At 45.7% G+C, this 17,430-nt stretch overlaps 1 protein-coding gene across 9 annotated transcripts in view; it reads right to left on the bottom strand.

Annotated features, from left to right (window-relative positions):
- HELZ (helicase with zinc finger) overlaps positions 1–17,430 on the bottom strand; it is a 2,743,493-nt gene that overhangs the window by 2,367,694 nt on the left and 358,369 nt on the right. For all 9 annotated transcript variants that reach the window (XM_069655034.1, XM_069655036.1, XM_069655035.1 and 6 more), the window contains exon 5: positions 6,778–6,834. In XM_069655034.1, coding sequence (XP_069511135.1) covers positions 6,778–6,834 — 57 coding nt within the window. The remainder of the gene's footprint in view (positions 1–6,777; positions 6,835–17,430) is intronic.

Below are 17,430 nucleotides of genomic sequence, written 5' to 3'. Positions count from 1 at the left end.
AGGCACAGAAACCGCTCTCAACACCCATGAATACCTACTCTCCAGCCTGGATTCCATCTCCCCTCTGTTATCATCCTAGATCTCTCTTCTGCGTTTGAAACCATCAACCATTCTAGCCTCATAAACCGTCTCTGTGATGCCCTAGGCATCACGGACAGGGCACTGGTGTGGCTTAGCTCCTTCCTTTCCAACAGACCCTCTCAAGTGCAAATGGGACCTTTTCTCTCCTCCACCACACTACCTGTGACGTCCGCCATGGCTCCACTCTATCGCCATGGCTCTTCAACATCTAGCTGGCCTCTCTGGCCTACCTGATCTCCACTTTCTCACCTCATTTCCAGTGTTATGCAGACGACACACAGTTCTCCTTCAAGCTGCCATCCTCTACCACCACCTCCCTCATACCCGACTGCCTGACTGCTATTCAGGCATGGTGCTCTGCCAATGCGCTCTGCCTTAATGCCAGTAAAACAGAGATCCTACTCATTGGGACGCCTGCTCCTTGTTTCCCCCCTCTCACTGGCCAGACTACTTGGATCCCATCCCCTCACCCACCCGTGAGGCTAAGAACCTTGGTGTAATCTTCAACTCCACACTCTCCTTTGCTCCTCACATCTCTGACGTCAAACTACCAACTGCACCTCAGAGGTATTCTTCCTTTCCTCTCATTCCCCCATAAGCTCACTGACACGAGAGCTCTGGTTCTCTCTAGGCTCGACTACTGCAACAGCCGCTTCCTTAATCTGCCTCTTTCCTCCCTTTGCCCCCTCCATCTAATCCAGAATAGGACTACAAGATGTATCCTTAGCTTAACTCCATGGACTGCGTCTCTCCTGCCCAAAATCTCACCACTGGCTCCTGTTGACCGCAAGGATCAAATTCAAAACGCTCTGGATCATCCACAAGGCAGTCTGGGGCCTGGGACCTCTTTACATCCATCTCTCCCTCCCTGAATGCCTCCCAACAAGAGTCCTTCGGGCCACTGGCTCCAACTCTCTGCAGTTCAAACGTCTCTCCAAGCAGAGAGTGGGAGGTGGATACCCTTCTGTTGCTGGCTGCTCCCTCTAGAATGGCCTTCCTTACCCCCCCCCCCTCCACCAACTTCAGCCTTAAGTTCCGGAAACCTCTCAAGACTTCCCTTTTCTCCTCTTCCTTCACTCTCTCCCCCCCCCTCCCGTGGTAACTCTCCCTCTGTTGTTACAACTGGGACTGGTCCCTTCAGAGTCATACAGGGGCCAGATCAACCCCCACCAGTCTTCTTTCCCCCAGACTAGCCCAACTTGGTCCACCCTACCCACCGCACTCATCCTCCCTGTCCCCCTTTTTCTTCTGGCACTTGCCTTCTTGCCAGCCCCAGCCCTTCCCTGGGGCGCCCCACTCCTACACTTCGCCCTCTAACCCCTCACCCCCTGCACTTACCACCTTCTCAAGCACTAGCACGGTAGGATTGTCACAAGGCCAATATAATCGGTTTTGAGCAGGAAGAGGGCCAAGGGAGGCCGGCCAGAGAGTGACAGGAAATGAGGGTGCAGGCGTGCCGATGAGGAGAATCTCTGTCTTACTGGCATTAAGGCAGAGATTACCCAACATTGGTCCATATTGTTGGTGGCTATGGTTCACTGTGCACTTACTGGCACATGTGGTGTTCCTGACCTGCTATTCGAGTTTATTGGAGTGAGTTTTTGTCCCGATCTACAAGCTTGACGAGGTGATTAGGACCCTGAATACCCTCTTGTTTTTTTTTTATTATCCGACGAGGGTGATTATCTCACACAAGACCACATGACTTGCAAGCTTGTTATACACGTTCTGCTTGGCTGATATATCACTGTTCATGTGTCTGGGTATTGTTACTATTCACGTTTTGGACCCAACAGGATATTTGTTTTTGTATCACTCATGAACGCATATGTTAGGTTTGAAGATAAAATAAAAATATATTTGGCGGAAGAAAATAAGAATTAAAATAAGAGTTAAGATGTAGAAGGTATAGCACACTATTTGAAAGCAACATTTGCATAGATTTTAAAAAAAACAAAAAAACATTGTCCCAAATTTATTTCCGATGCACATCCAAATCAGCATTTCAAGACTGTATCCTTTTATCACTAGGTGTCTCCCAGTCATTCAACAGGGTCAAAATAACAATGCTTTGTCCACAATACACATTCATGCACTGTACGGAGGGTGTAAAAGGCCCCATCAAAACCACTGTACTGGTAGACAACCAATGGATAGGACACATGACTGGGTTGATGGTGTCAATGCTGGCAGAGGGAAATTCCACTGCAATCACATTGACCCATTTATTTCAAATGGGGCCAGTTGATGCCAGTTTGCAGCCCCTGCCCGCGTTGACACTTATTATGCAAACAATGTATTTTATCCTAAAAATAATTTACAGTAGATATAAGCATGTACCCCAACCCTGTGGATGGGCATGAACAAAATAGAAACTCTGTTGGATAGGGTCATAGTATTCAAGGTGAATTGTAGAAAGTCTAAGTTGCTGTAAGATGGAGTGTGCCAAGAGATACAGTGTAAGTTAATTTAAAAGCTGTTCTAGGACATACGGTGTAAAGCCATATATATTCTTTAGGCATATAGTCAAGTGGGGTTCTCAGAGTGTCCAAACGCAATCTTTAGTAAAAATTGATTTTATTTAACATAAGAACTACTCTCCAAGGTTTAAAACTTCAAACCTAAAGGGTCAGAATAGTATTCAGTCAACATTTACAGTCCTTCTGAAGTTCATAAATCCACACTATTAACCCATTAATATGTGGGTTTTCTAGGATTCAGTCCTCAGATTGGGCTCCGGATAATAATTGTTCATCTATAATGCGCTTACTACCAGGTGGTGGAGGGTGCTAAGCGCAGGATTGAGATTTGAAACCGTGTTGCGCTGCATTGTCCTGCTTCCAAGACAAACGCCCTTCCCCTGAGCTATCCTTCCTCCCCTGATGAGATGACCAGCTCCTGTCTTCCAGTTAGGACCTGTAGAGATCATGTCTCCACCACAAGATGCAGATCTAGCAAAAGCTTCTCTTCCACTCTGATACAGAACTAGAAGGTCTTTCAGGCCAATCTTCTGAAGCAAGCACAAGGGGACCGTCACCTCCCTTTCCTAGGGTCACAAATCTGTCCTGCTTCACAACCTCTCCTCTGAGCCTGCTCCTCCTAGACCACGTCAAAAGTTTGTTTCTCAGCCCATCATCAATTTAACCCCCTATGATTGGCGTCTGAGCATGCCTTTAACAAAGTGTGCCCCAAGAAGGGTCTTGCTCTGGCTGACTTCTGCCTCACTGTCCTCCTCCTGGGGTCTTCCTAGCAAGCCACTTGCTGATATCACTGCCCAACACATCACCAACCCAACACCTCGCGACACCCACCAGACAATGTCGACCTTCCAATCCCAGAGGTCATTCTCCCCGTTCCCAGGGAAAATTTCTTTTTATAAAGATCTTTTCACTGAAAGGTTGATTAAGAAAGACCGCTCCGTGACCGCACAGAGCGGTCTTTCAAAATCGAACTGTCATGCCCCTGCCACACACAAATGTGTGCAGGGGCCGAGAGGCTCTGCGGGACCAGGAACTGCGGAGGGCGAGGAGAATGGGTCTGTGTGCGTGTGTATAATAAGGGGAGGTGAGGTGGTGTGTGTCTGGTTTTTTGTGTGTATGCGTTTTTGGTTTAGGAGCTGGGGAGGGGTGGTTAGGAAAAATGGGGAGCTAACCGCACGAATATTAAAATAAAGGGAAAATTGCATGTTAAGGTCTCAAGAGCAAAAGTTCTTCACAACGTCGGTTTTCCAATCAAAAGAAAATCAGTCAAAGTAGATCGGTCCTTTTCTCTTGACACCTTTAAAAAAAGGTCATTTCACAAAGACCCTTTCTCCCACCTCCTGATGTCTCCTTCATTCCAGTTCAAGTCTTTCGTCTACCACTTTGATATATTCTCCAACCTACTCCAATCCACTGTCCCTGTCCAAGTCTTTTTCATTGTCTATGACCAAAATAACCAACTGGCTACAAGCTCCTGCAACTGTTTACCAACATCCACACTTCTCAATACTGTGATATCCCTTGTATTTGGGTTCAAGGGACTGCACAAGTGTAGAATTATTGCTGCTCAGTGATTGGTTATGGTGTAACTGGTTTTTCCCTTCAGGTGTCATGCATGCCCGTGCACAAGGTTGCGGGTCATGTAGCAAGGCAATTAATGGTCAGCTGCACTTTGATCCAGCGGGGGCTTAGTGAGGTAGATCAGTGAACCCTCCACTTACTGCTCCTAGGTTCATGGTCCAATAGTTCAGGGAGGTTCCCGCATCCTTGGTCATCGCACTAAATGTCCCCACAATATTGCAGGGGGACTTTGTCACAGTCAAACAGACCTTTGGGCCCAGCACTTGAGAATTGGGGATGAAGGGCGCCTTTACCTCTTGGAGGCGCCCTTTTGGTGAACCCCCCACCCCCAAATGACAAGAAAGCACATCTTAATCTGAGCAGGCAGTCCGAAGTCACCAACATGGAAAGGTGCAAAACTCTTGCAGAGGCCAGAGGTGGTACCGGCACTCCATTTGAAGTTAACACCAGATTATTTATCAGCGGTATGCAGTCAATACAACAGTGAGGTAACAGAGTGGTAAACACCACAGATCATTCAAACATCAGCAACCTATTGCACAAACATGTAGCCCTGTAGAAGCTTACATCACTACAGTATGTACACTAAAGACAAACAGTCAAGATTCCCTTGATTACCAATGTGTGTGGTTAATTGCTGCCAGAAGAAAAAGCCTCTGCCCACAGAATTTGGGTAATGTCTTCCCAAACAACTTATCAATTAAAGTGAAAGAAAGGTTACCACAGACAGACATTTCGGTAAAGCAACTATTCATTGTAGTAAAAGGTGTGAGTTTAGGAGGGGAATAAATGACAAATGTCATCGAAATGCAATATCTCCTGGGACAGACCATCTGAAGTGCACATGCAGATGCCCTGAGCTACCAAGTAGTTAGCTTAATTGGTTCCAAAAATAAGTAAAATGTACAGTGAATTATTTGTTTGTTGGTTAAACCCACATCTTACCATTTATATAAATTGCAGCCCATTTAGGTAAAAGAAAAGAAGTGAATCAAAAGCAATATGTGCACTCTGCTCCTTAGATGCTCTTTTCAGAGACAAGAGCTCAAACTCCTAAACTATAGTACAAATGCAGTGACCAAGAAGTCCATACATGCATGCATAAAGGTCAGCGAAGCATGTTGTCATACATCACCATGCAATTGGCCAATCCCCTGTACATGATCAGTCCAGTTTCAGTCTACCACCACATTGTGTCGAGTTGTCCAACTCCAGGCTTCAAAGGCTGGATCCATTTCAGATTTTCAGGCTACCCCGTCAATGATAGTCATAACAAATGTGCATACATGTATGCAAATGTTTGTCCATGAATATTAATGAGGGATATCCTGGAGTTGGACAACCGTGACCAGGTATCGCGAGGTGCAATACATTTATCTTTAGGCCCATCAGCAATGGAGGGGGGAAAAAAAGAACTTCTAATAGGAGACTCAGTGGCATACTGCACCAAAGAGTGTATTGCATGTCGACTGAAATTACAAATATTGTACCATTTTGGCAGCTACTTTAAGCATATTCAAGTTGGTTGAACCACGGAGCGTTCACTTTGTCCACCAGCCACCTTGCTGTCTTTCTTATTGGCCTGTCCACCAAAAGGTTACATCGGCAGAGGGTGAGATTGCTGTCAAAGCATCAAAAACATCAACTCAACCTTCGAGGTTTAAATGTGCCAGGAACACTAATTGTGCAGCCTATCTACCAACAAACCAATACAATATGGAGACATCTTGCAAACTGACAATTAATGAAGGACCTAAAAATCCGACCACCATACGAGTTTTGAGAAATGCGCCAAATGTGGTTTAGTACATTGAAGAACAAAATAACATTTGAAAAAACACATTGCATTAAGAGAGACATTGATAAAAATAACTTTAGGCAAGGTGTGCAATTGGAAGAAAGAACTTTGATGAAACAAGGTTGAAATTAAGGAGCTCAAGGACCATTTACTGCTGATGTTGGGTCATTATTTGCATTTACCCATAATTAGCTAAATGGGATTCACCAAGTCCATCCTCGCTTTATCTGGGAAACCGGATCAACTGCCTGCCGATGTGTCTGTACTCTGAATACTGATCTATTTTCTATGATCAGTGGTCACTCTGCAGAGGCACAGGTGCTAAGCAGTAACAGGTAAGGAGAGGAGAGGAAATGGATAGGGTGGGGGTGGGCTCAGTAACTGGTTGGGGTACATGAGAAGACAGGGGGCACAGTGGGGTTATGCATGTCAGGCCGTGTGCCAGGGGAAAGTGTTAATGAGAGGTGTGGTGAGAAGTAAGTGGTATGGAGCATGGTGCCAAATGAGAGTGAAGTGGCGGGGGAAGAAACTAAATTGATTAAAGCATTTCTATTAAGAGGAAAAGTCAGTGGGAGTGAATCAATGAGTCACAGACTGTGGGAACAGATTCTGGCAACAAATTATTGAAGGGGGGGGACTCAGTTATACAGATAATCTGCATCTAAAAAGGCACACCTTTACTCAATTAAACGTGTTCTCAAACATTGAAATGGAGTTTCCCCTATAATATATTTTCATTGTACTATCTGCATAGATTTTGTGTGCATTTATATACCAGTATGTATACTGTACAACATTCAAAATCAAAAGCAACTGTTTCTCAATTCTAAAACATACCTCAATTTCAGATAGGAGAGTTTTCAGCCTTATCAGATCTTTCGTTACCATTCCATTCTGAGTGGGGAAAACAACATTGTTAAATTAGACATGGCACATGTTTGAGCATCAATGCGCTGCAGTTGTGATACCTCACAACAGTTACGTAAATATTCCTTGCAAAAGAGTATTAAAAGTGTTTATCGCAAGTTTAATGCGTGCAGGACTTTTCTGCCCTATTCTCCGAAACTCCGATCATCATTACTTTCCAAGTCCACGCTTAGACACCAGAGTCTGCCATGAAATGCAAACTATTTTTATTTAAGATGAGGGGGAAAAGGTATTCTGGAAATACTAACTTGGGCCATTCCCTGAGGCAGCCCTTTAAATAAGACCATCCCCCAGCCTGGCATTTTATTTTATTAATTATTGTTATTAACATTTTCAACCGTTGGTGGTTTCTTCTGCTTCCATGCACTCGCTATAATGAACCATGCTGCCATCAACATTAACAAAAAAGATTTCCTGTATATCTTAGTAAACAGGTGCATCTCCGGGTGGAACATCCCACACAGCCATTCCCTTGGCGTCAGATCAACATTTGAGGGAATCACAGTCCTCATTTGATTCATGACATCTTACCAGAACTTCCTCAGCATTTGACAATCCCACCATATAAGTCTCCAATGCCCCTCCTTACCACAGGCTCTCCAGCATTGTTCAGTTACTGTTGGGAACATTGCGTGTAACTTTCCAGGGTATAATGCCATTGAACCATGATCTTATACCACATTTCTCTAATCTGAATCGTTTTGCTTAATTTGGAAATCTTTGTCCATAAATGTATCCAATGACCTCTACATATTTCCACTCTCCCATTTGTGCATATATCCCCAGGTCTGTTACCTTTCTCCGTCCATCAATATCCCATATGGCTTAAACACCATTTGTCCGTCTCCAGTATGTGTGGTTAAACATTTTTAGAACACTGCGAGTTCTCTCCCCGCTGCTGTTTAGCCTCCAGACACCCCTAACTAATGTCTCAACTGATCATATTCTAGCCTATCTTTTTCTAAAAGACCAATTAACTGTTGACCATCCTCAAATGAACAAATATCGCCTCCCTGCATCTTGTCCCGGATTTTCACACATCCCACTGTTCGCCAATGTTTAAATGCTCCTTGTACCATCCGTTTAGCAAATTGCGGGTTCCCAAACAAGGGAGTGAACAGGGATGGGCATGTGGACAATTTTTCCTTTTCCAATAGTCGATCCTATATGTCACATACTACCGCTAATACCCAGCTCGCTTGCATGTTTGGGGGCCTATCTCGTGTATATAGCCAGAGAACCCCTTCCAACGCACACCCCGCCACCGCCCTATCCATCCTTGCCCAAGGTTTTGTAGTATTTCCTGTAAACCATTCCCCGACAAACCATAGCTGCGCAGCTTCAAAATATTTCACAAAGTTTGGTAAGCTCCCACCCCCTTCTCTAGGCGCCATTAGCGTTCGTAGCACAATTCTGGGGATTTTATTGCACCATAGGAATCTCAAAACCATTCTGTTCAGTTCTTTGAAAAAGGAGTGCAGGACCGTTATTGGTAGAGCCTGAAATGCATAAAGCATTCTTGGGAGGACTACCATCATAATGGACGCTACTCTCCCTAGCCATGAAATACGAAGTGGGGACCATTTCCCCAGATCCTCTTTAATCTTCTGTAGTATGGTTAATGGTCATATAGCTGTGAGATCCTTTTAGTAATATTAACCCCTAAATATTGAATGCAGGTATCGGCCTCTACAAACGGAAAGTAAGAGGGTAAGACCTCGTTCTGCAAGTAGTAAGACCTATTTGTAAAATCTATCTCCCAATATTAATCTTTAAGCCTACAACTTTCTCTATATCCTTCAGTTCCTCCTGCAATGCCAATATTGATTTTTCAGGGTGGCTCAATGTGAGCAACATATCGTTCGCGAACGCAACAACCTTCTCATCCTCTCCCCACTCGAGACACCACCCCACCCCCAGAGGAATACCCCTTATGGTCGACCTCTGTCGAATTTTCATGTAAAAGCAGCTCCAGATACATTGCATAGAGGAGTGGAGACAGCAGACATCCCTGTCGAGTGCCATTACCTATTCCTATAATGTGGGAAACATGTCTGTTAATTGCTAGGCGTTTCGTGGGAGTCTGCTAATTCGCTTGAACCATCTTTATGAATTTAGTCCCCATTCCCATTTTTCCCATAGCATTAAACAAACAAGGCCACTCAACACGATCAAACGCGTTCTCGGCATCCAATGCTATCAACACAGAGGTAATTTGTTTAATATTGACTTTTTCTATCAAACGTATCACCCTCCCAATATTGTCAGAGGTCTGGCGAACTATAATCAATCCCGACTGATCAGCAGTGAATAAACCCGGAAGGAGTGGTGCCAGTCTTGCAGCTATAATGCCCGTATATAATTTAGCATAAAAATTCATTAGTGCAATCGGTCTTTATGATACACATTGCGTAGGATTTTTGCCAGGTTTCCCAAAGACTACATTTTTCGCTTCTGCCATAGTCGGCGTGATCCTTCCATTTGCCACTATCTTATTAAACAATGCCAATCTTGGAGATGATAGTTTTGCATATTTTTTTATTAAAAAGCCCTGTGAACCCGTCCGGTCCCGGCGCTTTATTCAATGGCAATGCTCTTATTGCTGCCTCCACTTCCTCCACCAAAATATCCCCCTCTAATGCCTCCCGCTCCTCAGGCGTTATCATTGGCAGAGTCACATCATAAAGCAGCGTTGTATGTCCAGAGGATCTTGGTGATTTGATATGTATAAAGTTTCATAATATGGGGCAAAGTCTTCTGCAATGGCTACCGATTCTGTGGTCAGTGTGCAAGCAGACTGTAGTAGTGTCTGACCATTTTAGCTGCCTCTGCTCCTTTCAACTGTCGAGGTAGGAGTTTATCTGCCTTATTGGCAAGTATATAATACCTCTGTTTAGTCATCAATAGAGACCTCTCAGCCCTTCGGGTCCGTAATAACTAATTGGCTACGTAATTCCTTCAGTTTTTTACCTAGAGCCCTCGTTCTATGCTTCGCGATAGCCTCTTCGGTCTCTCGCAGCTGCATTTCCAAGTCCCCCTCCAATTTTGCTCCGTTTGTCCCTTTGGGCATGCAACGCTATACATTCTCCCTGCAGTGCTGCCTTAAAGGCTCCCTAAGTCACCTCATAGATGATTGTTTGATCACATTTTCAGAGAAATATTCTTCTATCTTAGCTCGTCAACCATTACTACATCATTCATTAATTCTAGAGGGAACGTCCATGTCCACAGGCCCGTTCGCGGCTCTGCATCCCTAAAGGTCACAATAAGAGGGGCATGGTCCGATAATGAAATTGAGCCTATGTCCATCCCTCTCGCCTCCCCATTAGCCTAGGTGTAACTCAGTCAATTCGGGACAGAGACTGGTATACATGCAAAAAGCACATGAATCCTCATTTCCTCTCTTAATTCGCCTTATATCACGCAGCACCATTCTTTCCATGTTTTCCTTTAATGTCCTTGAGAGAAGCACTGTCCCTTTTGCCGCTCCTCCACTCCTGTCTATTATTAGATCCCAAGCCAAGTTAAAATCCCATGTTAGTATTACCTTTCCCCTTGCAAAGTCCTCCAACTTGTCCATCACCTCATTTAAAAATCCCACCTGTCCTGTATTAGGCGCATATATTGTAGCGAAAGTAAGTCACTTATGTTCCAGTTGTACAAGAAAAAACAGATCACTCCCCTCTTTATCCACTAAGGACTCCCCCACCGTGAGTGAGTGTGGCTCTAAACCCTATCCGAACCCCTAATGTCTTTCCCCTTGCGTTAGCTTGATGGATTCTCTAGAATGACCATATCTTGACACCCACTTTCCAGTCTTTGTTAATATGGGTATCCTGTAACATGATAACATCCACCTTTTCCTTTCTCAGCATTGCTCTCACCTTTTGCCTCTTAACAGGATAATTGAATCCCCTAATTTTATAAGATAAAACTTTAAAAGCTAGCTGAAAATTAAATAAACTTCCGCTCGCCCACTTGTTTTGTCCTTGAACCTTCATAATAGTAGCAGTTTCTTCTCTTTGTCTCCCCCCCCACCAACTTTCCCAACCATAACACCCCACACATTCCTCTCAGGACTAGACCGTAGATCCTATACCACCACGCCGGAACCTACCCAAGACTAAGGTGCAGTACATTACCTGAGGTCCCACCCATTGGGAATCATCCTAACACTTCCCTCGGATTCCAAGACATTACACGCCAACAGCCCCTCTTGGCTGGCCAATTATCCCACCCCCTTGTAACATACCCATGCCCTTATTTGCAAACCCTCCTTTTACACCTACAAACCTGAGGTTAGGGCAATAAGAATGTCTCTGGGCCTAGACTCTGGTCCTCTCCTCCTGGGACCCACTAAAGACAGTCAATTCCTAGATCCTCTGGGGGTACCTCTGTCAGCAAGTTTCCAAAGCACTGCTGCACCACGGCTTTCAAATCTACATCCAGAACAGACTCACTTAATCATTTCATCCTATATTTGACCTCATTGAGCGATTATCTAAATTCTCCGCTTGCATCTCTAGATTGTGTGAACGCTGCCCAATTGTTCTAGCAATTCACTGTTCTGGGTTACTTTCTGTGATATCTCTGTTAGTCCCTGCTCCACGACCTCCACTCTTTGGCCCAATTCTTTCATCTCCCCCTTGACATCCATCATAGAGTTTCTCAGATCTTCTCTTAGTGAGTTAAACTGATGAAAATTATTTGTAATCCTTCCTTCCATTTCACAAAGGCATTCCTTTAAGTCTTCCTTGCTAAGAGGCATTTTCCCGGTCTCCTGTATACGCCCTTTCTGATCCTCCAGCTTTCTTCTCGGCCCTAGCCTTTGCCTCTTCACTCTGTTTCCAACAGCGCTCAATTTGGCCTTCTTGCTCCACTGGGGGATGGTCTTCTTTTCGACTACTGTGCCCTTTCCTTTAGATCTTGGCATCAGGGAGACGTTCCCTATTCTATGCAATGGGGTTTCCAACACTCCCCTCAGCTCCGACTCCACTTCTCTTCCAAGGGGTTTACAACTGCACTGCTTCTCTATTATTCACTAACTTGTATATTACCAATATAGGTCATAAGCACACTGTTTATGCCAGCAGTCAGTAATGCGATTTTCTCATTTCACCCAGGAACAGCTGTCTTTCATATCCAGCCCCAGCTATTCTTACTCCAGACTGTCTTCCCTTTACTTGCCTTATTAACTAGTGCATCCACATTGTACTCATCCATCGTGGGGAGTTTGAGAGATTCCACCACTGTTTAAGCCCATTACACAATGTTTCACAATCCTCTGGATCACCTTATAGCTGCTATCCCTAATTTTTACACTCCCCCAGCGTCCTCTTGCTCCATTCACTACTTGACAGTTAACTGGAGATTAACGTCAGACCTTTGTATATATCAAACCTAAATTGAGGGTTGAAAAGCCTCGCAGTCGCAGGTTTTACCAGGAATCTCCTTGCAGCCGTCTGTCCCGTGTTCACCTCTTCCTTGCAGAGCCAACAGGGCAGTGCAGTTGTAAACCCCTTGGAAGAGAAGAGAAGTTGAGTCGGAGCTGAGGGGAGTGTTGGAAACCCCAATGCATAGAATAGGCAACGTCTCCCTGATGCCAACAGGGCCATGGAACGTTGTCTTGTGCGCCAGCACTCCATCCCTCAGAGCCCCTCCTTGTCCGGCACTTATTCCGGGTTGTCACAGCTCCCATCTCTTCCCTCACCCAGGATCTCGCCTGCTCCTGCGCTGTCCCTCCAAGCCGGGGTCCCCCTCTTTCTTCGCCACACCTACTGGATCATGGCCGGATATCGTCCTTCACCCTGAATCTCACTCTCATGCGCTGTCCCTCATAAGCAGGATTTTCCTCCTTCACAGGTGCTTTTCACGGGGGTCACAACCCATTCTCGTCCTTCACCATGGATCTGGCAGCCACACTTCCATTAATGCTGTTGTCTTTCTTTCGACCTAGCAAGGGGCGGGGGAGCATTGTTAACATCAATCACCTGCTTCTTTCATTTTTGCTGAAGTCCCCAAGCTAACGCTTCTCGTGCAACGCGTCCTTTCCGTCGGTCGTAGGTAGCTTCCCCTTCTACTATGGTGATGGAGCAGGCATTTTTTCCACAGCTCCAACGCGTGTTCCTTCATCTAAGGGGCTCTCGCAATTTTGCCCAGCCACCTCCTTCAAGTAGCAGGCAAGCTTGCTTCTTGTTACAGGAGCAGAGCCAAGGACTACACGTCCCTACCCATTGGCTGCCATCTTGGATCTCCCCCAACCTGGCATTTTAAGTACTAAGTGGTGGACACAGACTTCGAAGAAGGCCATGTTCCTAATTTCTCCTTTTCCATTACCAGAGAAAATTGTCATCTCTTCTGTAGAAATCCATATTTCTCTGTCCAATGAGAACTAACCCCTCCCCCCGCCAACCCCTCCCCCCACACACATCCCCTCCCCTCAGCTAACTCAGAAGATACTAAATGAGGTGGTGAGCATGTCCGTTGGCATCAGCTACTTACCAAGAGAGAAAGAGCAACAAAAATAGAGAAAGCGAAAAAGAGGTAAAAAAGGGAAAGATGAGGGGCAACACCTTCTTACCCTATCCCAGGTGTTTTAATGTCTGTACCAAACTTCATTACTCTTACTTTATTCCCCCTCACTGTCCCTCCATCTCACTCCCTCTTTCTATTCTTTTATCTTCTTACTCTATCTTTTCGCATTTTCACTTCGTTTTCACCCAGTCCACTGCTTCAATTCTTTCTTCATCACTTCCTTTGCTCTCAATTTTCTGTTGTGTCTCAACATGCACTTTGCCAACACTCAGTTTAGATCAGGCACACAGACGCACAATGCTTCACAACTATTTTTGGAAATGTTTTTGGTACTGCTTCAGAAGATTAGTGGAGAGAGAATGGACTGGAATCCCTCCATCTAGCTACCTTTTTGTTCTATTTGAATTAAATGTGGACTTTTAGGCTCATTATTAAGTTTTAATTATCAACTGTACAAATCAGCATACTTTGTCAACTTTGGTTTATAGAGGAAACAAGCTGAAAATTAATATATGACATGCATTACTTACCGTAATAGCATTTCTGATGATTGTATCTGCTTAGATTCACATGCTGTGCATATGGTCCGACATCCAGTGGTAACCGCGGAGTATTGCATCTTGTCTTTTGGGGACCGAAAGGGGACGTCGGTAACACTATCCCTATCGTGACATGTGTAGTACCCAAAATCCCTCACGCACCAAGGTCCCTCCGATTGTATTTTTTTTGCCATGAGGGAGCCCAAGGCTATAGTGAGTGAGTCCATAAAGAGAGAAAGTAGTAAGAAGTCTATGTTCCTTCCACCCTGAGCGGGGCAGTAGGGAGGGCGCATGTGAATCTAAGCAGATACAATCAACAGAAATGCTATTACGGTAAGTAATACATGTCTTCTGATGCTTGTTAATCTGCTTAGAATCACATGCTGTGCATAGACTAGCGAGCAGTACCCGGAGTTGGAGGTGGGTTGTGAGAGGAAACAATAGAGAAAAGAAGAAGTCTTAGTACTGCTTGTCCCACCTGAGAATCAGACCTAGAATGAGCTTCTAGGCAATAGTGTTTTGTAAAGGTGTGTACAGAATTCCAGGTTGCCGTTTTGCAAATGGATTCAAGGGGAACATTTGCAATGAATGCTATGGATGCCCCAGTGTCTCGAATAGAATGTGCTCTAGGCTTGAAGGGCAGTCCTCTCTTTGCAAGAGTGTAACATATTGTGATGCATTTGACAATCCACCTTGAGATAGCTGATTTAGAGACAGGATCCCCTTCTCTACCAGCTGCCACTGAAACAAAGAATTGTTTAGTCTTTCCTAGTGGTTTAGTTTTATCCAGGTAAAACATGACTGCCCTACACACGTCTAGTGTGTGAAGGCTTCTTTCGGCCATGTTAGTAGGGTTCTGGAAGAAAGTGGGTAGTCGATTGACTGGTTCACATGGAACTTCGAATAAATTTAGGCGCAAACTTGGGATGTGTGCGCAGAACTACCTTATCTTTGTGGACTGTAACAAAGGGGTCTAAAACCGAAAGAGCCTGTAGTTCGCTAACCCTTCTGATAGAAGTGATAGCCAGTAGGAAGGCTGTATTATAAGTCAGGTCTTTCAGACTTGCTTTATGCATAGGCTCGCAGGGAGCTCCCATGAGCCTGGTTAAAACCACATTCAGATCCCATCCAGGGGCTGGGTGAGAGATGGGAGGATAAATCCTCTTAACTCCTTCCATAAAGGCTTTAATCACTGGTATCTTCCACCACGATACCTTTTGCTGTGATTTGATGTAGGCTGACAAAGCTGCCAGATGAACCTTTAGGGAATTAAAGACTAACCCACAGTCCAACAGGTGGGTTGGATACAACAAAATGTGTGAGGGTGTGCAATCGATAGGATTGACACCCTTGGAATTGCACCAGATGACGAAACGTTTCCACTTGCTAGCGTAGCAATAACGTGCATTAGGTTTCCTCGCTTCCCAGAGTATGTCCATGCACCTCTGAGGGAGTTGCAGGTGTCCAAACTCTATGATCTCAGGAGCCAGGCTGCTAAATTCAGGGCTTGGGGCACGGGTGTAGGGTTTCCCCCGTGTCCTGAGACAACATTCTGTACGGGCAGGGCAGCTTGACTGGTGGGGAGAGGGACATTTCCATCAGCTGAGTGAACCAGGGTTGGCGGGCCCACATGGGGGCCACTAGTATCATGGTAACTGGTTCCTGGTGCATCTTGTGCACTATCCTGTTGAGAAGGGGAGTCGGGGGGGGCAGGGGGGGATGGAGTGTAGACAAATTTCCCCAACCAAGTTATCCCCTTGGACCGGTTCTGGGGGTACCTGGAGGCGTAGTCTTGGCATTGGACGTTCTGAGTAGCGAACAGGTCGATCTCTGGGAACCCCCATTCTGAGAAGACGCTGTACACAATGTCTTCGTGCAGCCGCCATTCGTATTCTTCTGGCAGAGGAAAATCTCTGCTGAGTACATCTGCTAGAAGATTGAGTTCCCCAGGAACACGTTGGGACAACAAAAACATTTTGTGTTTGAGAGCCCATATCCAAATGTTTTGGGACAGCTTGGATAGCCCTGGAGAGTGAGTGCACCCCTGTTTGTTCAGGTAATACATTGCTGTAGTGCTGTCGGTTAAGATCAGCACCGTCTTCCCTTGCAGTTGTACCTGAAAGGCATTCAATGCTTTGAACACTGCTAATAAGTCCAGTACATTTATATGATTGGACACTACTTGAGGGGACCACACTCCGTGTGCTGTCTGCTGAAGCAGGTGAGCCCCCCCACCCCGTGAGAGATGCGTCTGTCGTGAGAGTGGCTTCCACTGCAGGGGTGGTGAAGGTTTTCCCCTTCAGGAGGTTTTCCCTCGACCACTACTGCAGAGAGAACGAGGGCTGGCGAGACAACTACCAGATCTTCCCATTGTCCGCTGGCCTGACACCACTGGCTGTTGAGCCACTCTTGCATGGGAAGCATGCGCAGCTGCGCGTGGGGAACCAAGTATATACATGACGCCATCATCCCTAGCAACCGCATGGCTTTGCGTACCGTCACCTCTCGACTGGCTACATATTGAGGAATCTGAGAGAGCATGTTCTGAACCCTCTCGCTGGAGGGGACGACAATACCGTCTTCCGTCCAAATTAGTGCCCCAAGTGATTGTTTTACTTGACTGGGGACTAGGCTGGACTTCTTTTCGTTGATTGAAAAGTCCTGGCTGAAGAGGAGATCTACTGTTTTTTGGGTGTTCGAAAAACAAGCGTTGAACGAGTCCCCCGTAATGAGCCAGTCATCGAGGTAAGGGTAAACTGGGACTGATAGTCTGCGCAGGTGTGCTGCTGCCACTGCCAGGACTTTGGTAAACACCCTTGGTGCAGAGGCGATGCCAAAGGGGAGTACTTTGAACTGGTAGTGTTTGTCCTGGATCATGAACCTTAGGTATTTTCTGTGCGCTGGCAACATTGAAATATGAAAGTATGCATCTTTCATATTCAATGTTGCCATGAAGTCTCCCCGTTTCAGCAATGGGATCACTTCTTGTAGTGTTACCATGTAAAACTTCTGGGGTTTTATGAACTTATCCGCTGGGCGCAGATCTAGAACTGGACGCATGCTGAGATCCTTTTTGGGTACAAGGAAGTACACTGAATAAATACCCTTGTTTACCTGAAGAATAGGGACGGCTTCTATGGACTACTTTCCCAGCAGTGCTTCCACCTCTTGAATCAGGATGTTTAGATGGTCCGGTGAAAGGCGCTGTGAGTGCGGCGGTCTGAACTGTGGAGGTCGGGAGAATTCCACTCAATAAACGTGGGCGACCGTCTTTAAGACCCACTGGTCGGAAGTTATCCCCTCCCATGTCTTGAGGAAAGATGTTAATCGCCCCCGACCGGGGAGGCATGGGAGGGGACCTGGACTTGGTCATTTTTGACCCGAGGCCGTGGCCCCTCTGGGATTGGGGCCTCTGCCTCTTCCCTTGCCACGTTTCTGACCCCTTGAGGGATAGTAAGCGGGGCTTCCAGAGGTTTGGTTATTGTTGAAG

This window comes from Ambystoma mexicanum, chromosome 3q (genome assembly GCF_040938575.1).
Source record: "Ambystoma mexicanum isolate Mex_15411 chromosome 3q, UKY_AmexF1_1, whole genome shotgun sequence".
NCBI classification, from domain to species: domain Eukaryota; kingdom Metazoa; phylum Chordata; class Amphibia; order Caudata; family Ambystomatidae; genus Ambystoma; species Ambystoma mexicanum.
Note: the sequence above shows the minus strand (reverse complement) of the source record. Positions and strands in the feature narration are given on the sequence as shown.